The 27,900-nt window shown below is 44.9% G+C and overlaps 1 protein-coding gene across 4 annotated transcripts in view; it reads right to left on the minus strand.

Annotated features, from left to right (window-relative positions):
* The window catches only part of AKAP11 (A-kinase anchoring protein 11), a 235,493-nt gene that overhangs the window by 43,763 nt on the left and 163,830 nt on the right, over window positions 1-27,900 (minus strand). For all 4 annotated transcript variants that reach the window (XM_069205425.1, XM_069205423.1, XM_069205426.1 and 1 more), the window contains one exon: window positions 26,244-26,290. In XM_069205425.1, the coding sequence (XP_069061526.1) occupies window positions 26,244-26,290 (47 nt within the window). The remainder of the gene's footprint in view (window positions 1-26,243; window positions 26,291-27,900) is intronic.

Raw genomic sequence — 27,900 nt, forward strand, 5'->3', positions numbered from 1 at the left:
GAGGTCATAGGTCTCTCTGGTTGACATCAGAGACATGTTTTTGAAACAATAGTGACTTTAGTCTGCTAAGCTTGTCAAAATTTACATTTGAAAGAACAATGGGCGGCAACATTTCTGCCACTTTTATCACTTGAGTAGAGGGATATAACACATGGCCGCAGCAAGTTACAATTTGAGAAACCGAAATCACATAAGCAATTCCATGCTTCATTCCACAACAGGCTTCACTATTCGGCATCAGATAGCTTCCATTTGAAAGTATCTGAAATACTAGGTGAATCAAACAGACATGCGTACCCTTCAGACAGCATGCCAAATGTTTTATGGATGCATTACAAATGCAGTGCAAGGACACCTGCTTGCAAATCATAGAATGACTAACAACAGGCTCACATTCAATCCCGCTAAGAAAGAGCTCTGATTCGACGTTTAAACATTTGTAAGTGAAGGGCAACTCCCGCAGATCCTGATTGTAACTATCCCCTAACTGCAAAAATCTGCTACCTGCAAAATGTTTCAAATACTTGCTAAACTGAAATGTGGAAATAGGGCAGATTAATCACCCTGTGTATTAGCCATACTGCTGATGGAATTTCCTCTATAGTAAAAGGCAACTTTTCTAATCTTGCACTGTTAAGCATGATGTAACTCGCTTCTTTTTCAGCCATTATCTGTTGTCTGGTCGAATTCAGGGTGCCAACTAACTCAGTACAGTTAACATGCTGCCACGGCATGCAGCTACTTTTAAGAACCTGCAATGTCCAACCCAGCTGCATAATGGATCTAAGTTGACTCTTTCCATGATGTAAAAATGACATATCATTTTGAATGATGTCTATCACAGATGACATAATATTATTTAGCGTGTAAATTAGGTTGGACAATGTGTTCATACCATTATCGACAACGGCTGAGGCTTTCCATGTTTTTCTTTATCCATCTGCCTTAAAAGTGCAGCAGCTTTCATTTGCAAAACCTTCCAAATGTCCTTATATAAGGCATATAAAAAGACTTTTTAAGCATGGCTTTCCAGGACCAAACAAGAAGTCTTAAGTTGACCACTTCTGAAAGGAGACAAGGTGTTATTTGACAGCTGCTTATGTGGAAGAACGTAACCACCGCTGGCAACGTTTACCAACATTATATGTGGTAATGATACCCGAGTGTTGAACTGTGACATAGCAAGGTTCCAGCCAGCTTGATCTAAAACCCTGTGCAGAATTTACAAAATGTGCCCGACAACCATTTGTGTCCACTGGCCACAATAACCACCAGCCGGTACGTGAAAGTGAGGAATTAAAGGTACCATTCTCAACCCAATTAGTAAGCTGTTGTTCAGTGATATTTAAAAGTGTCCGCCAATTGGGCGCATGCAGTTATTATATTTATGCAAACCCCAAGCAAGTTGTCTGCTGAACTGTGTCATTCAGAATTATTATTTGTAAAGGAAAAAGGCCTGCTCTAAATAAAACTTCCATCCCTGTGTTTGCCAATCACATGTTCCCAATACACTCTTCAAACCAACAGAGTGTTTCCAAATTTCATAGTCCTAAACGGCTAGACGGAAAACAAAGGAATCCAAATAAATTTTGTGTCGGTTAGAAACCATGTTCTCACTTTAGAAGGAGGTAATTTTAAATAATACAACTCTACACATTTAGCATCATGCCCAGAAAAATATGCAAACTTTTCTACATACATTTGGAACTCTCCACCGGAAGAGTCAGACAGTGCTCTTATTGTGTGTAATAAACAGGTCTTGGGGTACTAGCTCAGTGCAGAAAGTGATGTCCATAATGGTGGTAAGAGAACATTTCCCCATATTTTGCTGTATCATTAAATACATCTTCACTTTCAAATACAGTATAATATTTAAACTCAGAAAGCATGGAATTAACTGTTTTAACATCCCAATCATCAGAAACAACTGCAGGTGTAATATTATAATTCACAGAAACTTTGAAGATATATGGAATTTGAATGACCTCTATAGGACCAAATATATCGTATGGTACTTTATCCCACACAATCCCTTCAGGATTTGGAACGGACCTTATAGGAAGAAAGGTAAGGTGTCAAAACCTCATACATCAGTTCAACAGCAAAACACTCGGGAAGATAATGCCAGTTAATCAATACAAAGAAAACAATGACAAACCCAATCCAAAGCAGGAAGGCAAATAATTGTTTTAAGCCCAGTTATAAAGCTTGCGTGTTGCTGAAACGCATTCAGTCGCAAATGCAGAGGAATCTGAGGAAAAGTTGTCAATGTTGACAAAATAACTAGGAGCTGTTTGTGCAGAAACAGGAGCCAATGGTGGTGGTTCATAATAAACAATGTCATCTCTCTGGAGGCATTGGAATAGTAATGATCCTTAGTTTGGATGTTTCTTGTTGGTCTGAAGTAGCAGACCTTCATTCCCTGACCTCCCCAAGCTCGGGGAGGCAACTGTAGCATTGGTACCTCCAGAAGCATTGTTGAGTGTTTGAAGAGGTATATCGCGTTTAGTAGTGAGGGAGGCTATGGAACTATCCAGGAATCCTCGTGGTCTACTGTGCAAGATCGGCCACATGGTACAATTTGACATTGTTAATTGAAAGAAAACTGTTTTCTTTAGAACCTTGCAGCGGTGGTATGATAACAGTTCTGGTACCTTGTATACCAAGGACTGAAAGTGGTGCTCTACAGGATGGGCCAAACTCCTTTTTAATTTAACAGCAATCTTTTGAAGTACTAGATCACCAACTTTAGCAATCCAGCTGTAGGTGTTGTTAGCTAATCCCTCATTCCCAAAGTGGCGGCATAGGCAGATTAATTTTTGTGTTTTCTGTAAAACATTGACACGTTCATTTATATCAAATGGTGTTTCTCCCGCCACCACGGTAGTGCCATCAGGATCTGGGACATACATAGGTATCCCAAACAGGACCTCGTAATTGGTGCGTCCTCCCAAGGACCTTCTGGACAGATTATTTAGTGCTCTCTGGACCCCCATATAGATAATGAAACCATCTAACACCAGAACCAGATACCCTTGCTGTTAAGGATTGCTTTAAGTCTTGGGTCTTTCGCTCCACAACAGAATTAATCTTGGGATGATATGGAGAAATGAAGTTGAACACCCATCATTGCTATGGTGTCCCTGAATGGCCTGGAGGAAAAGGCAGGGCCCTGGTCCGAGTGGAAAGCTGCAACTGCATTTGTAGCAATGAAGACATGAAAATCTTTAATAACAGTTCGGGCATCAGCTGTTCATTGTAGCCATACTCACAGGAATCTGGAACATGAATCAACAGTGACTAAGATGTATTTGTATGCACTGTCAAGTTGCAAGGGACCGCAATGGTCTAGGTACACACAATGTAGTGGTTTGTTGGACCCTAGGAGGGGTGTCTGCGGTGGGCGTTTGATGGTGGAACCTTTAATTTGTTGACAGATGTCACAAGGACATAATGTTTGGCTGTTTGTATAGATCTGGCCACCAATAGCGTTTTGTAGCAAGGATATAGTAGCTGCCACACCAGCATAAGCAGAAACATCACCCTCATGTGCTGCTTTAATGAGATTCGATCTTTGATCTTGGTTGGGGAATCACACGATCACCCACCCCTGGTACTGTTGCAAATGCAATGTTCCAGGCACCGAGTTGGTAGGTGTATTTAGCAAAATATGCTTTTGCTAAAGGGTCAACCGAAGCTTTCACAGCAGCCAATGTCACATTATCCAATCTCGTATAAGAATGAGTAATTGCAGCAACAGAAGCCATGGCTACTGCGGATTTGGCAACTTCGTCAGCCAAAGTGTTTCCTACACACGTACTCCTACATGTTGGTGGCCCAATGAATGAACTACATGAGCTCCTGGTAGTCTGTCCTTAAGATCTGCTCCCCTCCCCAACAAATTTTTGTGTTTGATGGTGTTCCCTTTTGAGTCTCTGGATCCATTTAGGCCCCAATGATATAAGTAATCATTTTAGGACTGGACACAGAAATACGAATCACATACAATCAATGTGGACTGTTCAGGTCCTGTATGTTCCAGTGCCAAAATCAGGCCCTTAAGCTCCGCGAGTTGTGCAGTGCAGTTCCCTAGGGTCTGCGTTTAAGTATGTAGGGGTGGAATGAACAAACCTCTCATTGCTCCGCTAACAGCTGCGCAAGCAGCAGATTATTGGTGTACCTACAGTTGTTTGTGCTGAACCATGAGTGTAAATGATTATTCTGTATTGATCAAAAGGCATGATGTTAGAGGGCATGGGGTCCTGAAGTTCATATTGGGAGAAATTCTTGGGTCTGTAGTTTAGGTTAAAAAACAAAATCAAATACTTTATTTCTGCAAAATGCCATAAAATAAGAATAAAAACATCAAATAAAAACAATAATATAGAACATTAAAACACAAATATACAGCTAAAAACAAGGTAAAGTGCAAGATTAATAAAGTGCAGAACAAAGCATTGGACCATTCTAATTTAAAAACCGTGAAGAAAGCCCCTATCTATAATTCTTAGATGATTCCCTGCTCTTATGTAACTAAATAACTGGGAGGATTTTAGTTTTCATACAACCTTTACCAACTTCTTCACATCACCAGTAAATACCGTGACATAACAAACACAGTGCTCTGCTGTAATATCAGGTTTTAGAATTTGCAGAGCCACAGCAAATTCCCTCACCTCCAAGTTGTGGCAGATAGTTAACAGTCATTTCCTTCTGCACAAATGATAAGCAGGGCAAAGGAGAAGAATATGACCTTCAGTCTCCTCCTTTAAACTACACGCAGGGCAAAGACGTCCTCCATAAACAGGCAGGTGCACCCACTTGGCTGTAAAAGATGCTAGTGGAAGTGTGCCATACCTGAATTGCAGGTACAGCTTCCTCGCTTGGGGAGGCTCTATCTCATTTAAAAAAAAACACTCAAATTTCAATTCATCTTTAAATGAAATAAATGTATCCATAAGAGTTCCGCATGGAACTGCACAAGTGACTGCTGCCCATAAGTTAGCCTGTACCTCACTTTCAGGAGTGATTTACTAACTAAAGAAGCTTCCAAGAGATTGATCCAAAGTTTGTGACAGCCCATCTTTGCCAGGGTCTCCTTTACATACCTAACCCAAGGAATTTTTCCTGATCCCTAAATGCCTAAAACTTCCTTCAGCTCCTCGATAGGGTGCGAGCTCTTCTGCTGACCAAATGCGCTTCCAAAATAGTTTGGGCCGGACACCTACCACCTCCAAGACTGGTGTAACACCCAGGTCCATCCTGATGGGAATCAGTGGGGTACAAATGGGAAGCCCCGTCAGCTGCCGCAGGAAGCGATTTCCCCCATCTCCTTGTAACCCCACAGCTCTGCTTCATAAAGAGATGAACAAAGTGCCTGCTGTTCGTACACTTGTAGGACTGGGGACAATGGGCGAAAACATGGTCTATACCATGCTCTAGTCAAGGCCCCTGAATTCTGCATCAGTCTAAGCTTTTATTTATCTATATGACAGGTCCAATCATGTTCCGTTAATGTCAACCCTAAAATACTTAAATATTTGGATTTGCTCTAAGGGGATCCCTAGCAGGTTTGGTTTTGATCTCGTGCTACGGCATAAATTTAAGACCATGTACTTAGTTTTGGCCACGTTTATTCCCTTCTGGGCACACAAACTGGCAAAGCAGTTGAAGATCTTCTGAAGCCTCATCAATGATTTAAACAAGAGTAAAGAATTGTTTGCAAACATCAAGGCCGGAGCCTTGATGTTAGCCAGGCATGGTTAGTCCCCATCACAATCAGTCAGTAAAGATATTAAGGGCCAGATGTACCAAAGGATTTTACCCATTCTGTGTCTATGGGAAAAAGCTTTCGTACATATGGCCCTAAGTTACTGACATATAATGTCAAAAGAGTTGGAGTCAGGACAGCTGCCTCACTCCTCAATGGATAGGGAAAGGTTTCATCATCTAGCCCTGCTTTCCACAGCAGACTTGAGCATTGATATGGCTACGCAACTTCAATATGACAGGCTGAAGGTCTCCAGGGACCCCTCTAACTACCAGAATACACCAAAGTAGTTCCCTGGGTACCAAATCGAATACTGAATGTAGGTCCAACAAAGCAACATATAAACGGCCACCTCTCAGTTTCACTATTTTCCAGTAGACAAGCTGAAGTCGAAATGCCTGAGCTATTGTGCTAGTGCAGTTCCTGAACCCTGCTTGGAGGGGGGATAATATTGTTCTCTCTTCAATCCAAGTCAACAACCGCTCCAACTGGGAGCAGTCAATAAGTCTAATCAGCCTATAGTTGCTAGGATCTGATAAAGACCCCTTCATGTGGATTGGGACTATCTCAGCCATGCCCTGGTTGATGGTAATAGGTCCCCAAGTAGTATGGCATTAAATAAAATTACAAAATAAGGGACGCAAATCTCAGCCTCTTCTGGGATCTTGTCAAGGACAGGGGCCTTATTAGAGCCAATCTTCAACAAAGTCTGTCTTACCTCAGGCAGTGTTATTGATACAATTTCCAAGTGTGGCTCCCATCTGCTTACCATAGCTGTGTCTACTTGCGCCCTAAAGGGTGCCTCAATGCCCTCTATACCACTGGGGGCATAAAATCTGGAGAAATGAGCGACCCACGCAACAGCAGGGATGCTCAGCTCCACCGGACAATGACCTTCCTTTGATAAAGTGACAAGGTTCCAAAAGGCTTGCTGATCGCACTCCCTCACTGCATCAAGCAAGCTTTCCTGCAACCTCCTATCCCAATCCTTGTTAGCATCCCTGATGGACTTCTTGTCTGCTGCTCTCTTTTCTTTTATTTCCCTCTTGTGTTTGGATCGTATAGCTAACATAAGGGCTGCCCTGTCTGTTTTACAGGCATTATTGTACCAGGATAGAGGTGACTTTCTTCTAAAGGACTTTTTTGTAGCCACCCAAAAATAGTCCATGAGCTGTGCAAACAAATTGTTATGAATGATGCATACTTGTTCTAACTGATTCCCCTTAATATTGTCTCACTTCAGTGACTGTAACTGCTCGATGCTATGTCCATCAAGCTTATAAATTCCTTGAAGATATTCCCTAGATGTAGCTATAGCAGCCAATTTGCCTTGTTGCTAGAAGTTTGCAGCCTTCGATTAACCCCTTCGCTGCCAGGCCTTTCCCCCTCCTGTGCCAGGCCTTTTTTTGCCTATTTGGGGTAGTTCGCGCTTAGGCCCTCATAACTTTTTGTCCACATAAGCTAACCAAGCCAAATTTGCGTCATTTTTTTCCAACATCCTAGGGATTCTAGAGGTACCCAGACTTTGTGGGTTCCCCTGAAGGAGGCCAAGAAATTAGCCAAAATACAGTGAAAATTTCATTTTTTTTTTTTAAATGGATAAAGTGGCTGCAGAAGAAGGCTTGTGGTTTTTCCCCTGAAAATGGCATCAACAAAGGGTTTGCGGTGCTAAACTCAGCAGCTTCCCAGCTTTCAGGAACAGGCAGACTTGAATCAGAAAACCCAATGTTTCAACACAATTTTGGCATTTTACTGGGACATACCCCATTTTTGCAATTTTTTGTGCTTTCAGCCTCCTTCCAATCAGTGACAGAAATGGGCATGAAACCAATGCTGGATCCCTAAACATTTCTGAAAAGTAGACAAAATTCTGAATTCAGCAAGGGGTCATTTGTCTAGATCCTACAAGGGTTTCCTACAGAAAATAACAACTGAAAAAGAAAAATATTGAAATTGAGGTGAAAAAAACATAAATTTTTCTCTACGTTTTACTCTGTAACTTTTCCCTGCAATGTCAGATTATCGAAAGCAATATACCGTTACGTCTGCTGGACTCCTCTGGTTGCGGGGATATATAGGGCTTGAAGGTTCATCAAGAACCCTAGGTACCCAGAGCCAATAAATGAGCTGCACCCTGCAGTGCGTTTTCATTCTATACCGGGTATGCAGCAAGTCATTTGCTGAAATATAAAGAGTAAAAAATAGCTATCAAGAAAACCTTTGTATTTCCAAAAAGGGCACAAGATAAGGTGTTGAGGAGCAGTGGTTATTTGCACATCTCTGAATTCCGGGGTGACCATACTAGCATGTGAATTGCAGGGCATTTCTCAAATAGATGTCTTTTTTACACACTCTCCTATATTTGGAAGGAAAAAATGTAGGGAAAGACAAGGGGGAAGAACACTTGTTTTGCTAATCTATGTTCCCCCAAGTCTCCCGATAAAAATTTAAATTTAAATTTAAAAAAAGAGACCTAGGGGAATCCAAGATGGGCTGACTTGTGGGGCTCTGACCAGGTTCTGTTACCCAGAATCCTTTGCAAACCTCAAAATTTGGCTAAAAAAACACATGTTCCTCACATTTCTGTGGCAGAAAGTTCTGGAATCTGAGAGAAGCCACAAATTTCCTTCCACTCAGCGTTCCCCCAAGACTCCCGATAAAAATGATACCTCACTTGTGTGGGTAGGCCTAGCGCCCGCGACAGGAAATGCCCCAAAGCGCAACGTGGACACATCCAATTTTTTGAAAGAAAACAGAGGTGTTTTTTGCAAAGTGCCTACCTGTAGATTTTGGCCTCTAGCTCACCTAGGGAAACCTACCAAACCTGTGCATTTCTGAAAACTAGAGACCTAGGGGAATCCAAGATGGGGTGACTTGTGGGGCTCGGAACAGGTTCTGTTACCCAGAATCCTTTGCAAACCTCAAAATTTGGCTAAAAAAACACATGTCCCTCACATTTCTGTGGTAGAAAGTTCTGGAATCTGAGAGGAGCCACAAATTTCCTTCCACCCAGCGTTCCCCCAAGTATCCTGATAAAAATGATACCTCACTTGTGTGGGTAGGCCTAGCGCCCGCGACAGGAAATGCCCCAAAGCGCAACGTGGACACATCCAATTTTTTGAAAGAAAACAGAGGTGTTTTTTGCAAAGTGCCTACCAGTAGATTTTGGCCTCTAGCTCAGCCGGCACCTAGGGAAACCTACCAAACCTGTGCATTTTGTAAAACTAGAGACCTAGGGGAATCCAAGATGGGCTGACTTGTGGGGTTCTGACCAGGTTCTGCTTCCCAGAATCCTTTGCAAACCTCAAAATTTGGCTAAAAAAAACACATGTTCCTCACATGTCTGTGGCAGAAAGTTCTGGAATCTGAGAGGAGCCACAAATTTCCTTCCACCCAGCGTTCCCCCAAGTCTCCCGATAAAAATGATACCTCACTTGTGTGGGTAGGCCTAGCGCCCGGGACAGGAAACACCCCAAAACGCAACGTGGACACATCCCATTTTTTTTTAAAGAAAACAGAGGTGTTTTTTAGCAAAGTGCCTACCTGTAGATTTTGGCCTCTAGCTCAGCCGGCACCTAGGGAAACCTACCAAACCTGTGCATTTGTGAAAACTAGAGACCTAGGGGAATCCAAGATGGGGTGACTTGTGGGGCTCTGACCAGGTTCTGTTACCCAGAATCCTTTGCAAACCTCAGAATTTGGCTAAAAAAAAACACATGTTCTTCACATTTCTGTGGCAGAAAGTTCTGGAATCTGAGAGGAGCCACAAATTTCCTTCCACCCAGCGTTCCCCCAAGTCTCCCGATAAAAATGATACCTCACTTGTGTGGGTAGGCCTAGCGCCCGCGACAGGAAATGCCACAAAGCGCAACGTGGACACATCCAATTTTTTGAAAGAAAACAGAGGTGTTTTTTGCAAAGTGCCTACCTGTAGATTTTGGCCTCTAGCTCAGGCGGCACCTAGGGAAACTTACCAAACCTGTGCATTTTTTAAAAATAGAGACCTAGGGGAATCCAAGATGGGCTGACTTGTGGGGCTCTGACCAGGTTCTGTTACCCAGAATCCTTTGCAAACCTCAAAATTTGGCTAAAAAAAACACATGTTCCTCACATTTCTGTGGCAGAAAGTTCTGGAATCTGAGAGGAGCCACAAATTTCCTTCCACTCAGAGTTCCCCCAAGACTCCCGATAAAAATGATACCTCACGTGTGTGGGTAGGCCTAGCGCCCGCGACAGGAAATGCCCCAAAGCGCAACGTGGACACATCCAATTTTTTTAAAGAAAACAGAGGTGTTTTTTGCAAAGTGCCTACCTGTAGATTTTGGCCTCTAGCTCACCTAGGGAAACCTACCAAACCTGTGCATTTCTGAAAACTAGAGACCTAGGGGAATCCAAGATGGGGTGACTTGTGGGGCTCGGAACAGGTTCTGTTACCCAGAATCCTTTGCAAACCTCAAAATTTGGCTAAAAAAAACACATGTTCCTCACATTTCTGTGGTAGAAAGTTCTGGAATCTGAGAGGAGCCACAAATTTCCTTCCACCCAGCGTTCCCCCAAGTCTCCCGATAAAAATGATACCTCACTTGTGTGGATAGGCCTAGCGCCCGCGAAAGGAAATGGCCCAAAACACAACGTGGACACAACATATTTTTTCACAGAAAACAGAGGTGTTTTTTGCAAAGCAAAAACAACAAGTGATGGACGGAATGCTGAACATTGTCAAACACTCACCCCCAGTCATAGATCTGGGTTTAATCCATCGTTCTTTTGCTCACCATGCCACCCCAGTTTGGACCCAGCCATATGCAAATCAGTCTTGACCCTGTTCCTCATGGGAACAGTCCAGACCGAACTGCCAAGCCAGGTCCTTACTGGACCGGAAACAAGCATCCTGGGACCGGTTTCAGGGTTTCACCCCTCATCAGCCAGGCTAGCTTGAATCCAGTGGCATGGGAAGCACGGGACCCACGTCTGGGCATACCCTTCCCACTTAGGGCGACAAAGCAAAGTGCCTACCTGTGTAGTTTGGCCTCTAGCTCAGCCGGCCCCAGGGGAAGGCAGAAATGCCCTAAAATAAATTTGATCCCCCCCCCCCCCCCCTCAAACCCACCCTGCCCGGGAGCGACCCTTGCCTACGGGGTCGCTCCCCCTGCGTGACATTGGCGCTAAAAAATAAATCCCCGGTGCCTAGTGGTTTCTGCCCCCTTGGGGGCAGATTGACCTAAAATCGCCCAATCTGCCTCCAAGGGGGGCAGAAATGGTCTAAATACAATTTGCCCCCCAGGGCAGTGACCCTTGCCTGATGGGTCGCTCCCCATCTCTTAAAAAAACAAACAAACAAAAAAAAAAACTCAATTTTTTTTTTTGCCCTGGCGCCTAGAGGTTTCTGCCCCACCTGGGGGCAGAAATGGGCTAAAATAAATTTGCCCCCCCAGGGAGCGACCTTTGCCTAAGGGGTCGCTCCCCTTGCGTGAAATTCACACAAAGAAAAAACTCCCTGGTGTCTAGTGGTTTCTGCCCCCCTTGGGGGCAGATTGGCCTCATCAAAATAGGCCAATCTGCCCCCAAGGGGGGCAGAAACGGCCTAATTATAATTTGCCCCCTAGGGGAGCGACCCTTGCCTAAGGGGTCGCTCCCCACCTAAAAAAAAAAAAGGAAAAAAAAAAAAAAAAGATCCCTGGTGCCTAGAGGTTTCTGCTGCCCTCCGGCTTTTGAAACCCTGGGAGAGACTTCAAAGGGAAGGAAATACATTTCCTTCCCTTTGAAGCCCCTCCGGGCCTCCCCCAGTGATTGAAAGAGAAATGCTTTGCATTTCTCTTTCAATCACACTGGAAGCAGAGCTTCCAGCGCGAGGTGGGATGCCCCTGTGACAAATCAGCGCGCGCGGACGTCACGGGGGGGGGGTCGGGGGTGGAAGGGGAAGGTCTTCCCCTTCCATCCCCGCCTTGGGGGGGGAGGGGGTTACACGGGGGGCGCGCTAGCACTCCCCCAAGTTCCCCTGTGCCCTGGACGAGGTCACCTCGTCCAAGGCACAGAACTGGTTAAAGGGTTCATCCGCGTCACCTTTCTCAGCCACTGGGAGTTCTACAACAAGGACCAATGCATTATGGTCACTATACCCTCTATCAACTATAGTCATATCTGTTATATATTGCCAAAGAATTACGTTTGCCAAGATATAGTCGATGAGGCTATTTCCTGGTGCCCCAATGAAAGTATGTTTCCCCTGTTTATCTGAGTGTGTCCTACCATTTGTTGCCCGCAATCCCTGGTTCAATGTTACAGTGTTAATTTGCAATGCCAAGGTGGACCACCTCTTGGTAGATGGTAATCCCAGAGGGGAAATCAACCACACAGCATCCTCATCTTGTGTTAGGGGAACTGGGCAAGCTTCCAGTGGCTCAAACGGACAATTAAGATCCCTGTCCACAAGCTTTACTACTCCCCTCTGGGCATTAGTCAGGTGTGTATTCAATAGCTCAACAATTGGGGAGTCACTGTTGAATCCCCCTGGCCTTAAATAAACATTATAAATATAAACACATATTGAAGGGAAAGTTAACAAAACACAGAGAATATTCATTGAGGGGAATCACCATTTCACAATGTAGTGTTTACCCAGGTTACTGAGCCTCCTGAGGGCCTACCCCTGCCCCCAGTAACTGCTAGTTTACTAAAATTTGTAAAGCCAGATCTGTGTACTTGCCTAGTAGACCACGTTTCCTGGAACAAACAGACTGTGTATCTGTGAATTCACCCCATTCTGGCATATCCTCTTTATTGATCAACCCTACAACAGTTCATGATTCTAATTTAACCTTGTTAGTAAGAGATTCATTATTAGGGTCAGCACAGGAACCACTTCTACGTTAAGATGTGTAATTCGGGCAAAGGGACAACAAACAACTACGGGCCCTCTAGAATTACTTAGAAATGAATCATTAATGTCGCAGAGCTCGCCCACTCCCTGAGTCGAACTGATATCAAGGTCACAAAAACTAGGTTTAAGTTTTTGCAGCCCCTCATTATTATTATTAGGTTCTGCTATCTCCAGTGGCCCATAGGATAAAATACCCTGCGAGGAGTGCTCTCTCTACTAGCCTGGCCTGTGGAGGTCCCTTCCAGAGAGATTATCATCCAATTTGCTTCTACAACTGACCATGTTTGATGGTACCTCCCTACCCCCTGTGCCCAAGGCAATATTGCACCCCCCCCTTAGAGCAGTGGCTTTTAGGGTTTTAAGTCAATCTACCCCATCCAATGCTTCAAAGCGATTCAATACAGGGATTCCAAATAAACCTGCTTGGCTAGGGGATTTGTTAGAACTCACCACAAAACACGTGTCCAAGTACTGACGTCGTCTATGGGACACCATGGCCTTCCTGTGGACATAGCCAGGTTTATAGAAATCCCCAGTGGGAGCAACTCTATAGTGGTTTCTACGCTATGGCCCTCAGCGTGTCTAAAAAGCAAGCTCTGTACCAACCTATGAGATCTAAAGTTGATCACAACACAATCACCCTGCTGATCCATGGTCCCCGACCCCAACCGACCCACCCTGATTGTCATAAGCCTTAGCAAGAGAAAAATTCCTATGCCGGACCAACCAGTTTAAACACTTGTTGGTTAGTTCTTCCTGACTCTACTTTTGAGCCGTACACTGAGAAGGTACTACTGCTATTATTAAAACTTAGGGACGTCAAGATGGCGGTCACACTTCTGTAGTGCTCCGGGCCCCTCCGTCATCCACCTTCTACCACGCTAGTAATCTTTGTTGGAAAATGGGTTATTGGTAAGGGCAGGTAGGTACCTACACTTAGCAATAGGCCTCTAACCTCCACTAAGGTCCAGTTAGGTCTCAGTAAATTAACCCCAGCTCAACCCTTGGTAGCTTGGCAACGAGCGTCAAGGCTTAATTTAGGAGACAGAGTGTAAAGCATTCAAATATCACAAAACAGTAATTAAATAAAACACAGGAAACAGTTTAAAAATCCAAAACCAATTTATAAAAATAGATTATATTTTTATCTTTAAAATGACACCAAAACGAATAAAATCGGATAAGGGGAACCGGAGATATGAATTTTTAAGGATTTTCTTTTTTTTTTAGCGCCTAGAAACAAAAAGCGCCAATCGGGTCAAGTTTAGGGCCGACCGCGATGGAGCCCTGCTCGGCTACAGGCAGCGGGAGGACTTGGTTAAAAGTTCACCTTCACACTTAGTCTCTTTTCCGAAGATTTTCTTCAGTGGGACGAACCTGCCTGTCCAATCCGACCTCCTGGAGCCCTTCTCCGGATACGCAATGCGGGAATCCTCGGTGGAGATTTTTACCTTCGGACTTAGTCTCTTTTTCGAGGTGAAAATCCTTCGACCGGAGTAAACCTGGATCTTGATCCGACGTCCCTGGAGCCCTCCTAGGATACGCTGGATGGAAGGTCCCGGTCAACTTTTTACCTTCGGACTAAGTCTCTTTTTCAGAGATTTTCTTTACCGGGACGAACCAGCAAATCAGGCCGGGTTGCGGTTGAGGCAAGCCAGCTAGAGTTGCCGCGGCGGGTCGGTCCCTCTATGGAGCTTTTTTTCAAAAGCTGTCCAAACTTCTGGGGCTTCTCCCAGATGTCCTTTTAAGATTCTTTTGGGGTCCACAGCTCACCCCAAGGGTCTAGAGGTTCTGAGATGGTCCTTGGGGGGGTGCGGACTACAACTCCCAGAATGCACCTGGCGCAAACTCCTTTTTGGCCACTGGACAGTGTTCAGCTGGTCGCTTTCTTCAGGAGTTGGGGCAGGGGACTCTGGATAGCAATCTTTCACCTGTAGCAAACAGGGAGTCCCTCCTTGAACCAGTTGAAGCCGGGCAAAATCCTTCTTGTGGTGAAGCCCAAGTGTGCAGCTGCTGCAGTCCTTCTGAGTGCAGGTTCCAGGTGCAGGCCAGGGGTCCAGCAGGGCAGTCCTTCTTCTTCTGTAGTTCTTCCTTGTTGGATGTGGTAGGGAACTGAGGTGAGGGTGCAGGTCTGCCAGTTTTATCCTTGCTCCTGGTTGAAAAGCAGGGGGGTCCTGGTTCTCCAATCAGGTGCAGGGTCCTTCCCCCTGTGATGACCACTTCCTGGGAAGTGTGGCAAAAATCAATCCCAGGAGGCAACATTCTCTAAAAATCCATCATGGCTGAATCAGATTTTTGGAGGTTACATCTGGCTGAGCCCACCCACTGGTGTGGCTAAAAATCATAAACACACCCCTCTCCTGTCCTCTCCTAATCTAATCAAGGGGGAACCTAGTTGTCTGGGGTTGCAGGATGTGGGGGTGTTGCTGGTTGCTCCAAATGTCATTCTCTGCCTTTGAAGACCAGTTTGGCAGCCCTCCCCCTTCCTGCTATCACTATCTGCTGAGGGGAGATTCCTTCCCACAGGCACATTCCTTTGTGTGAAGCCAGGCCACTTCACACCTCATCAAGGCAGCTTGGCCAAGCTGCTAGAGGCTGGCCAATCAGAGCACAGCAGCAAAAACAATGCAGGGCTGAAATTGGCAACTTTTCAGGTAAAGTTTAAAACTCTTTACATGAACAAGTTATATTAAATCCAACAACTGGAAGTTGTGGGATTTATTACAACAATTAATTTGATACCAAATTCTTGGTATGTATCATTTAAGGAGACTTTAAATTAAAATTCTTGGTATGTATCATTTAAGGAGACTTTAAATTAAAATAAAGTCTCCCCATTCTAGCCTATGAAGGCCATTTACTACAATGAGGGAAAAACGAAGTTGGCTGTTTTTACCTCACCAGGGCTTATAAAGCTATTTTTATAAAGTCCCTGCTTATAGTTACATGGCACCCAGCCCTAGGGGCACATAGGGCACACCTTAGGGGTGACTTATATGTACAAATAAGGTAGTTTAACACTTTGGAACTACTTTTAATTCCAAAGTCGAATTTGCATATAACTTTAATTTAAAAGCAGCCAGCTAGGCAGGCCTACCTTTAAAATGACACTGGGCACCTCAGCAGTGCACCTATGGGTGCACTACCTATGCTGTGGTCCCTAAACCTACATGCCCTACCATATACTAGGGACTTATAGGTAGGTTGACTTAGCCAATTATAATTAGCCTAATTTGCATATCCATTTTGCACAGAGCACAGGCCCTGGGACTGGTTAGCAGTACCCAGGGCACCATCGGAGTCAGGAAAACACCAGCAAAAAGTGGAAAATGGGGGCAAAAAGTTAGGGGGCCTCTGCAATCAGCCCTGTTTTCTCACAATCTGCCTTCATCGGCGGTGCCTACCCACTCCGGGGGCCTCGCTGTCCCCCCTCGACAGGTTGAAGACGCCGACCAGCTCCTCGGCCGGCTGCACGGCATCGATCGAGCAGGGCTGCCCTCACCCAAGATGATGGCCAGCGGGTGAGACTGGCATCCCGGGCCGTGCTGAGGGCCCTGAGACAGAGTGGCGCCGGATTCCTTTCTTTGGGGCCGCGTGGCGGTCAGAGGGAAGCAGCGTAGGGGCACGCACGGTGCACTGGTGGGCCCTCCTATCGCAGAGACCGGCCGGGGACGGACCGGGGCTTACCGACTTCCGAGGAAGAGGCAAAGCCAAGGCCCAGGAGTGGGGCAAACAAAAAGGTGATCCGAGGCATTGAGGAGGGGGGCAGTGCTGATACTCTGAGGAAGAAGCCCCCCTCTAATCACTCACCCGCCCCCTCCCAGCAGGAACGCCCGCTCATTTATTGAAGTAAAACAGAGACTGAGGGCAATGGATATACCATATCGACTTCTGTTCCCCGGGAAGCTCCGGGTGGTGCATGGAAATAAAACATTTCTTTGAAGAGCCGACCGCGGCGTGGACTTGACTGAAGGAGGAGGCACCATTTGGTCCGCTCGGCGAGCGCCTCAGACCGACAAAGGTGAGAGAGATGCCATACAACCAGCATAAACGGTTACCTGCCAAACATCATCGCATGCGTTCAAGGAGGCGTAGGGAGCGCTGCGGCTCTCGTTCGGTCTCCCCATTGGAGGCCCCCACATAGAGAACCGAAGGGCCAGCAGACGATGAAGGGTACCGAAGGTAATGGGGCAAATCCACAGGTGCAAACTTCAATGCAGGCCCGATCGGGGTCGCAGGATGATTCAGACCTGTCTTGCAGTCCGGCACTGTAGCCTTCTGGGAGAAGAGATAACTCGGGGGTGGCGTGCCACTTGTCTTGATGAAGAACAAGCACCACATATGACTATTCACCATTAACTGTGTTTCTTTAATTGATCCGACATCATGGAGGGGGCCACCACTGCTCAATCAGTTATTGTTCTATCTCACTAGGTTTGGGAGTGAGATGATGACATACTTGGGTGACAGATGCTTCTCGGGGGAAAGTATGGAGTGGGAGTTGGGGGGTTGGGAATACAGGCCTTGTATTAAGGCATTCGTTAATGTTCAATATTGTGTTGGCACGTTTGTTTTCATTAGTTAGCGCACAAGATAGAAGGTACAGAGAACCAATTGACAGAGTGAGACTATTTGTTCAGTTCCGAAAGGGGCATAACAAGGGGAGGACCCCAGACCAAGAAATGGCCACGCCCAGTAGTAGCTTTGAGACACCCAATAATAACCACTCCCATGAGCCTGACACAGATCATCTCATGGAACGTTAAAGATCCGTTAGACAAAATTAAACGCACTGCAGTATTTAACTTCAAACACCGATACCAACCTGATGTGCTCCTGTTGCAGGAGACGCACTTCTCGGGCGAACCCTATCCCTTCTTAGCCCAAAGGGGTTTTGATAGAGTGTACCATGCAGGGTTTGCGCAGGGGACACGGGGGTGGCGATTCTACTACATCGTTCCTTTCCCATGATGACAATTCAGGTTTGGACACGTCGGCAAGGCCACTATGTGGCCATCCCTCGGAAGGTAGAGAGTGTCACGGTTAATGTGGTCAGTGTCTACGCCCCTCGAGCGTTACTGTGAGGGACCCTTAAGGGCCTAACCCAGTTACTCCTGGACCTGCCTTCGGGGCTCACTGTGCTGCGGGGAGGGGACTTCAACACTGCTCCAGACCCCACTTTGGATGTGGCCGATCCGCTCTCGGGTCACAGACGTGGTATGGCGGTGGGACTCACGGGTTGGCTCTCTACTACAGGACTCTGTGAGGCTTGGTGGGTGTGGCATCCGAGACAGCGGAAGTTCACTCATACCTCGGTGGCCCACGGCTTGCAATCTAGAATTGACTTGGTACTTTTGCCCAGAACTGATTGTACTAGCCTTTCACATATCAAGATTTTAGCGTGAGGTATCTCAGATCATGCACCCCTTCGATTTGCGGTGGGCCCCATTCAGGCACTGATTCGGCCTATGTGGCAGCCTGGTATTTACAGGACGAGACATACGTTGGGCGGCTGCGGCAGGCGCAGCGTGAGTACTTTGCCCTTAATGATGGGTCCGTGGCCTTTCCCGGAACCCTCTGGGCCGCAAGTAAGGCGGTGCTGCGGGGGTGGCCAGAGGCCTGCTACGGGAGCACTCGAGAGCCCAAAGTATTGAGCAGTTGGAAATGCGGGCGATGCGTCTAGAGAATGCTCAAGTAGCAGAACCCAGCGATGGGATATCGCGACAGCTTCTATTAATACGCGTGGAAATTAGAACTCTATACCTAGAAGCAGCAAAGTTTTTGTGGCGGGCAAGCACTGCAAAGATCTATGGTTGGGGGGATAAAACTGGAAAGTTGTTATACTGGTTAGTGTCCCACCATCGGTCCTCTAGGATCATTCCCGAAAATCAGGATGGGGAAAGAGATCGCATCGCTAGTCACCAAGAAATGGCTGACGCCTTTGCCTGCTACTACCAGACACCGTCTCGGGCCACAGCTTCGGTAGACCCAAACCATGCCCACCGGCTGCTAGAGGATGTTTCCCTGCCGTGGTTGCCCCTGGCGGAGGTGCAGATCCTAGACGAACCTCTCAGTGCGGAGGAAGTCAGGGCAGCTATTTCGGCATTGGGATCAGGAAAAACTCCTGGCCCTGACGGTTTCCCATCAGAATACTATAAGGCGTTCAAGGAAGACTTGGTGCCGCACCGATTAACGGATACCCTGAAACCGGTCCCAGGATACTTGTTTCAGGTCCAGGGAGGACCTGGGCTGGCAGTTCGGGCTGGACTGTTCCCATGGGGAACAGGATCAAGACTGATTTGCATATTGCTGGGTCCAAGCTGGGGTGGAATGGTGAGTAAAAGAATTGATGGATTAAACCAAGATCTGTATTGGGGGTGAATGTTTGATTGGGTCTGCATCATGTGCATCATTTGTGTTTGTTTACTTTCCAGATGAAGCATTCATGTCTATAGTTTTTACGGTTCCATCCTGATGATTTGTACTAGAGACTGCCTTTGCCCAGGAGCACCCTCTAATCTCTTTTGCCTGATTTGCAACCCCATTGCAAGCCTTTGGGCATGCTCCAGTACCTTTTGTGGCTAGGTCTTCAGTGAAGGAACTGGTGAATGGGCTTGGAGGGCAGTTTCGCCCAATTCCTAATTTGCTGAAGTGATACGTACAGGACCCAGCAATGAAGTACTAAAGATGGATGGGCTCATGCTAGTCCCCAGAGACCGCCTCCTTTCCTTTAGGGCTATATCTATGGACATGATCCCTACAGCGCGCTGCAACATTTTATCAATACTCGTAGTATGTGAGGGAGGTGGGGCCGACGTCCTTCCTTTTGCCCAGGACACCTACTGTATGCTTGCCTAAAGTGTTTTAAAACCACAGACTTACTGCTTAGAGGTGGTGCCAGGAAACACCAAATGATGCCATAATCAACAATAGTGGCGGTCAGGGAGGGTGCCCATTGAATCCAATGCAGATGTAATGCTTTTGCATTTGAAATGCTAGCTTTGGTAAGCACCTCAAGGGCTAGCACCGTCATAACAACAATAATGTGTTTTCCTAGGGCAAGTGGCCTCTCCCTAATGACAGCCATCTGTACAACAGTCAGTATTTTTAAGTTGGTGCAAATCTTTGTTTTGGAATAGAACTGTGATGTGTATGCTATTAGTACTGTGTCACCCTCATTAAATGAGACATAGGTGAACCCAATGGCACCAAAATTGTTTTGTTGTCACATGTGTGTAAGTATTGGGCTTCTAGTATGTCTTGTTGTAAATCTCCGAGTATGAGTGCTTGTTCTGGTGTCCAGTGTTTGTTTGGAAAATATGGATGAATTAAATCATAAAGTGGTTTTATGCGTTGTGCATAGTCCCGGATGAATGTTCTGCCAAAATTAAACAAACCCAGTAATGACTGTAGTTTCTTGATGGCGTATTGAGGTTACAGTTGAGCACACTTTTCTAGAAAGTGCAGGGCTAGGCTTCTGCAGTCATCAGATAATTTATATCCTAATAATGGGACACTAAGGAAAGCAATTTTGGTTTTCTTGAAGTTAACTTTGTAGCCTTGATAGCTATCTTGAGTTTTTAAAGTATCCCTATTTCTAAGGTTGAACCTTTTTCCTGAGGTCTTCGGTGGTGGAGATTCTCCACTTTGTATTCTTCTATCTTTATTTTGTTTTTGTTTATTCCTGTGTTTTTAGAGCACTCTTGTGCTTGTTTAGTACCCTCCTTAGTGGAAGTACTCAGTTGTTGAGGTTTAGTTGGTTTGGCCCCCAGACTATCCCAACCTATTCTAGTATACATTTTTGAGATAATCTTTGGCAGCTCACGTTCCTTGTCCAGCTGAGGAACCTCCTGGAGCCGCTGGCGAATTGCCAGTGCTGCTTCCCCTTTAATATTGTTTGAAATTATTGAAGACTCTGTGTCAAAATTGTGCATCAATTTCATCCCCCAAGTCCAGGGCCAGGGCTAACCCGTGTTCTTTTTTAATTTGTTTCAACACTTCCGTTAAATTTGCAAGTGTCAGTGTACCATGTGTAGTGGCATATACTGCAGTAACGACTGTGCCCCAAGTGGCACAATCCTGAGAGAACCATTCCAAACAGATAGCACATTGTGAGAATTCTATGTTTATCTTGGGGTCCGTATGGCGGAAACACTGCTCCCAGCTGGTTTGCTTTTTGTGAAACCCAGAATAGAATCTTCTACCGTTCAGTGGGCGCTTTTCTCATTATTGAATGGAAAGTCTGTTGATTTATCGCTATAATGGCCAACTGATTTATAAGTGGAGCTGCCTTTGCTGAGGCAGTGTTAAAGGTCTGCATTACAAAGCGTATTATCCGTCTTTATATTGGTTCTAGCTCATTGTACAATGCGCGTCCGTCAGCTACTGGCAGAGCTTGCATATTGGGATGTGGTGTGTATGTGGACAATGTTGGCCTGTCACTGGTTAGAGTTGTATTACATGTGTAAGGGTGCCATTTCGTAAGCTCTGTACTGTAGTGGTACATTCGCTATTCTGTATGTATGAAATGTGTTGGGATCAGCATTTATTTCTGAGGTGGTGACCCATGAGTAGAATATTTCTGTTCTGTAAGCATTCTGAGCTTCATCTACGAATGTGACATCCCCCCTCATTTTTAATCCATTAGCTGGAAGGAATTGTGTGACTGGTGGTCTACACTTCTCTCGAATATTTACTGGTTGTGCCATATTACGAAATAGGAATCACAGTCGGTAACACCAATGGGAGAATACTTTAAAGGTTCAAGCCTGAACAACCTACAGCCTAGATAGGTGCTCCCTATTCAGCTGAGGAGGATTTTCCCTAAGACCAAAGACATCTCCGTGTAACAGTACAGAGGGTGCCTTTAGTGTGTGTGAGACAGTGATATTTAGAGGACCAGTGTAATTAGTGCCATACCAAGGTTGGTGGCGCCATGTCGTAGGACTCCCATTATTGGAACCAGACAGTAAGATTCGGGGCAGCAGTACCACCATTTGTGAGTGACTGAGTCAATCCCACACTGTCCTGACAGATGTCTGCCCAACCCTTTCGGGTAGTAAGCAGCACCTCACCCAAACCTGAAAGAAAAGGTGATTTGTTGCAGTCTGACGCATGACACCAGGTGGCTTCTCAGGGGTAGTTGTGGTCGACAAGTCTCACCCCTTTCTCTCATTAGCAAAAGGTCTCATACAAACACAAAGGCCAAAGAAAGAGATGGAGGATGGTTTTTAATACAATTATTGAAAAGACTGCAATCTATGCTAAAGTATCTGATCATTGCAATTATTAGGGAAATGAGACATAACAGGTTTAGAATGGTGGTGACCAGTGAGAAGAAAATACACAGTCCCAACATACTAAAATTACAAACATAGATGAATTCTACCTAATCCCTAATGAGAGCATTGCAACAATAGCCCAATCTGTCTGTACTTCGTCCAGGAGAGGAGCACCAACCCCCATTACCTGAGAACAGGGGTCTGCCCACCATCTCCTGTCTGGTTGTAGAGACAGGACTTAGGTCAGCAATGAAATTACATGAAACCTATTTTTGATCTGTGAAAACGCCTGACATTGGCATATGCCAAAGTGTTGGACTGTTTACATACTCTTGGAAACAATCGAAAGCTGGATTATCATGGAATATCATGTACTGTTCTCGTCAGCTTTGTACATGGTGAAATGTCGTGCACAGAATAACAAGAGCAATGCTTTCACAGAATCACAAAGTTACAGCTGATTAGAAAATAAAAACATTCCAGTTGAAAGCAGGCTAACTGAAAATGAATAAAACTGAATAAATGAAATCAGAGCACATATGTAGGTGAAAGGGCACAGGCTGCAGGCCCAAGCTAAGTTGAAATATGTGTACCCGAGCAGAGTGTAAAATATACTCACGGCAACCCTCAATTAATAAACAACCCAACTCATTGTGATGCACACTGGATGTCACAAATGTAAGGGTTTATGAAGAAGGATTGCAGCCCCACCGAATCATGAGTGAACCCAGGTGGATAAACCCATGTGTAACTGTCACCAGAGCAAGGCACAGTTGCAGAATATAGGGACCTCCAAGCTCATGATGTTTAGCATACATTAATACACCCCCTCTTTTAATTTTGTCGAGTAGGCCATTAATGTTCCAGGTCATCACTTTAAATTGTCTCAGGACACCCCTCTGATGAGTTAATATTTATCATATCATATAGGAAAGTCACACATCTAGAATTACGGTCAACTGGGAAACCCCTATAAGAAACATCACATAACACCCTACTGAATAACCCTTCATCCCATACTTTCAAACCTGAAGCATCTCTTACCTCAAAATCATACACACCCAAACACACTCAACTAGAAAGAACTAACTAAAGTCTGAGAGAGTAGTGACTCAAGGAAAGGGATGCCACGCCATCATGTTTTTAAATCTGAGGCTCGCCGGTGGCGGCTGCTTCTGGACTAGGCAGTGGAATACCAGTTTGAGTAGTAAACATGTCAAGACTTAGTTTTTGGATGGTAAGCTGTGGAAACAGGTCTTCAAGAAACTTTCAGGAACACCATGAATACAGAGCTTATAGCGTCTCAAGGGGCGTTCTGAATCTTTGGATTTGGCTAACATTTACCTTGGATGACCCCACAATCTCGGGACCACCTGCTGCAGGGTTTTAACCGTGTCCTTAAGTTCAGAAATTCTGTTTCAGGCTCTGTAACATGACTGGTTGCAATGTGAAGATCCTGGTGTAGAAGCGTCACAGCAGCAAGACTTCACCTATTTTGGTCTCTAGTACTACTTGTGTGTCGTGAATAGCTTGCAGGATAACATCTGAGCTTAGGGCAGCCCTCTCCTGGAAGGGGGAGAAATCTTTCGGCATAGGTTACACTGTGTTTCAAAGGACCTTGACAAATATATTCTTTTTTCCCTTGTGGGGGATGTGCTTATTGTTTACCATGGCAGATAAGAGCACAAAAAGTTATGATCTCCAGACCTCTGTAGATGAAAAACATCCCAGTGTCCCCACAGATTAAGGGCTGCTCGACCAGCCAGACCACAACCATCCGAATGGCTCTAACAGTTGAGCCAGCAAATAGGCCCACAATACTTACTGACAAAGTCCAGGGGTGGCCAAAGGATCAGGGACTGTTACAGCCTGGTACATTATGGTGAGGATGGCGTGGGTGTCCAACGGTTAGATGAGTGGGGCCCTCCCATGACTATAGTCGGCCCGGTAGTACATCAAAGAGAGTCAAGCAAGAAACAATTAAGAGTATCCACAGAAAGGATAGATCCTTAACAGTCTCTGCAGTAACAACTACCAGATAAATGAAGAGGCCCACCAGTGTGGCAACTTAGCGCTCAAACCATCACATTACGACTCAAGCAAGAGGAACAGCAGTCCAAGAACAGGGGTGGACACGCCGGAGCACAGATCAAAAGGGAGGGCATGGAAGTTGTAGGTCCATGGAGCACCCTACAGTCATTGTCTGCAGCAAATCTTAACTCCGGGCAGAGGCTGTCAGGAGTCAGCAATTGGGACCCCAGTAGAGGAAAAGGGGTGAAGAAAGCTGGGAGGGAGGGTGGGACAGCAACCTGACACACTGTTCCACAACTGACCCTCAGAAGACGAATGAAATGCAGTACTAAAACAGCCAATCACAGGGCTAGTAGTCAAGCACCTCCAGATCGACCCAACCCAGTGCCTCAATTAGCTACCAGTACTCCCCAGAAGAGCAGGCTTCAAAATGATTCCCCCCTACCCACGGTTCGGGGGAATCCAGTTAAGCCCCAGCTCGGCCAAGAAGTCAAGAAATTCTGCTTTTACATCAGCAGGTTCCCACAGCACAGCCCCGACTCAGAAGATCACAAAGTCATAAAACAACTTGTAAGTCTCACAACTGTAGGTCTAACAACTGTATTTAAGTTAGAATGACTAAGGTAATCCTCAATTGAAAAAACACCCTGTAAAAGATTAAGGCCCTCATTATGAACACGGCGGGATTTCCCGGCGTGTTCAGGCTGGCGGTCTAAACACAGACTGCCGGCCCGTTGAGGACCCCGCCGGCCCAATAAAGAACATTACGCTGGCCCGCTAGGGGGAAACAGTGTTTTCGCCGCAGCACCCGTAGCGCATATCAGACATGTGTGACGGGACTGTGCACGGTGGCCCCTGCACTGCCCATGGCAAGTGCATGGGCAGTGCATGGGCCCCCATTCCGCCCACCTTTACCTGGTGGGGTACACTGCCAGGGAAAGGCTGGAGGACACAGGTTCTTTATCCGGCGGGCAGTGCTACTTGCAGCGCTGCCCTGTCGGATAAGGAACTCTGCCATCACCAGGCTGCCTGGCAGAGGTAGCCTGGCGGTGGTGGAGTTCCGCCTGTGGCAGTCACGCCATGAACATAATATGGCGGTCTGGACCGCCATGCTGGTGGCGGTAATTTCTGCGACCGCCGGCATGGCGGTCCGGACCGCCTATGTTCATAATGACTGCCTAAATCTAGTCCACCACTGCTACACTTAAGGAAAAGTCACAAAGGTTTTGCTGGATAATTATTGTTCCTTTTCTTCTGAGTGATAATGTTTCTTCTACATTAATGAGACATAAGTGTGCTGGACTTGCGATTTTATATTTTCTACGTTCTTCAGAACAAATAGTTCTGCAATCCAAGGTGTGATTGTCTGTGATTGCTAAAACTACAAAATATAATAATAAAACTTATCTTGGGGGATAATCAGAAGCAATGTAGCTGAGTAGCGAATCTTTGAAAAAGTGGTTTCCTAGTAGTTTTCTGTTATGGCTAACCACTGCTGGCATTCATTCAATAACATAACAAAATAGTAAATTAGCAAAAACTGCTGCAATTTGCTACAGAACACCCGGCATCAAAAATAGGCATGGAGGAGTGGGAATTAAGGTTGTAAACAGTCTTAGATGAACCGACAATAAATAAAGCTGAAGTATGGTGAACAGTTTTAGCAATGAACCAGCAAAAAAGGAAAAACAAGATAAGAGAATGCCACAGTGCAGAAGGGAAAGGAAACTAAAAGAAATACCTAAACTCTATCTTCGCCTCAAATAATAACAAACAATAAATATGTTCCCTCTCAGTGGTTTAAAAAGTTATTTTGATGTGAAAACGTATGTCAAATATTATGTGAAGAGTATTCTTATCGTTCTAAATAAAATGTAGTCATGGAAACTATAGCGTATATAAGTTATAAGCGTCCTTTTAATTTGTATTGTGCTGGTATCTGAAGTTACCAGCCCCATTGGAAGGTCTGCATGTTAAGCTGTAGACTGGCTAAGTTTTAACCAAAATCACCAATGCAGCAGGCAGCCAAGATTTCTGGTTGAAACTCTTTGGGGAAAATTAGGAATTTCAATTGGAATGGATGTAGAACTTGGTTCCTAATTTCTGAGCGGAACCTCAGTGTCCCATACATAACACAGTGGTACAGTTACAGGTTATAAATCCATGATCTCGAAAGGCAGCTTTAAGAGGTAATGCCACTGTGTAGCAGCTAAAACATATACATAAAGTAAAGAAACATAGCAAATCATTTGTACATCTAAGTTATGAAAAGCAGCAATACCTTCTGCAGCACCTTTCACGTCTTCATCTCTTTCTTCGGCTCCATCACTGAATGTTAAAAACAAAAAGGTGTATAAAATATATCACAACTCTCAGTTATAAGTCAGTCAATCAATCAATAAACAGCCTTTACAGCACGGAATCGGACAATGAATTAAAAATCATACAGAAGTTTCCAAATCAAAAGGGGTGACCGGGGTTGACAAAGCTTTGCTTCATACAACATTTCCTAATTTTAAGATTTTGTAAGGCCACTAAGATATAGTGACAATTTAAAGGGCCTCACATTATACAGATAACTCCAAAAAGATGGAAGGAGCAAGATTCTTCTGAAAGGTGTTTCCTGTAAATCAAGTGTCAGAGGTATGCTGAATGACTGCGTGCTAGGTGTATAGCTTTACTGTAAATGTCCTATTTCATGTATAGAGTAAGGTTTAATGGTTTGCTCTAATGTACAAAGAAATTTATAAAAAATAAACTTATGGCTGCTTGGGTTCGCAAAGTATTAAGGAACTGCATTCTGAATCATGGTTTGGGATAGACCAGATAATCACCTTGAAAGTATCTAACAAACAGCTCACAGAAGCACACATTTTACTATGTTTTCAATAAGCTCTACAAAGGACTGGGTGGAAGTCATTTTATTAAGGCTGATGACACTTGGCGCAAGTAAAATTACCAAATGTGGCTGGCTATTTAGCAGAGCAAACAAAAGCTACTCTACCCATGCAAAAATGTAACGAAAATGTTTACATAAAATACCCTCATATCAGTGGTAAAGAACAAAGCAACAATTGGAACTCCTCATATTTCTGAAATACAAAACCTTTCTATTATGGTGCCACACAATATTTTCCATGTGTAATTGCACTCCATTGTCAACTCATGGACATAGTCAACACCAAAAGTGTTAGGATAATAAACTGCAATTCAAAAACCATGATTATATGAAAGTTTTGATTAGCGTAAGATTGTGTATGAGCATTGACAAACTCAGAGAACCCTGTTCTGGGCAAAGGCCTCTTGCAATTCAATTTTGGTTTCTATAAATTGATACCATACCAAAATATGTATAGTCTGCTTTATAGGTATTGTCATTGAAAAGTGACTAATGTTCTAAAACACCAGACTGCCAATAAAGGACACTTCTACTAATTGCACATCTGATTCTCTATCTCTCTCAAATATAATGCACACAATTTTTTTTAAAAGAACATGTGATAGATGCTTGAATGCAAACTAGAAATGAGGACAATACCATGCTTTACTCTTAAATAAAAATAGCATATACCTGAGGATTCTAAAGGCCTGGATTGTACTTACACTCTTGATAGATTTCATGATCACTATGAATTGGATATTCCAAGTGGAAAAAAGTTGACATAGGAGCTTGGATTATGGACTCATAGAAGTTTATTTTGAGCATAGGGTATACCCACATGGGTTTGAAGCTATACCTTATGGATGCTTGGTTGTATGGGTTGAGTGCCGCAGGTTGAGAAAGATTTAAGAGAGTCCATGTATGATGGTTGGGAAATGGGAATACGGTTTCAGAAAGTTGGGCCCTTCACTGTCCAAGCCATGATGCCTGAAGACTTAATTACGCTTTTATGATGTATGGCAGGTGGATGGAGTTCTGTTAAATTCCAGAAGTGGAG

This window comes from Pleurodeles waltl, chromosome 8 (assembly GCF_031143425.1).
Source record: "Pleurodeles waltl isolate 20211129_DDA chromosome 8, aPleWal1.hap1.20221129, whole genome shotgun sequence".
Lineage (NCBI taxonomy): Eukaryota > Metazoa > Chordata > Amphibia > Caudata > Salamandridae > Pleurodeles > Pleurodeles waltl.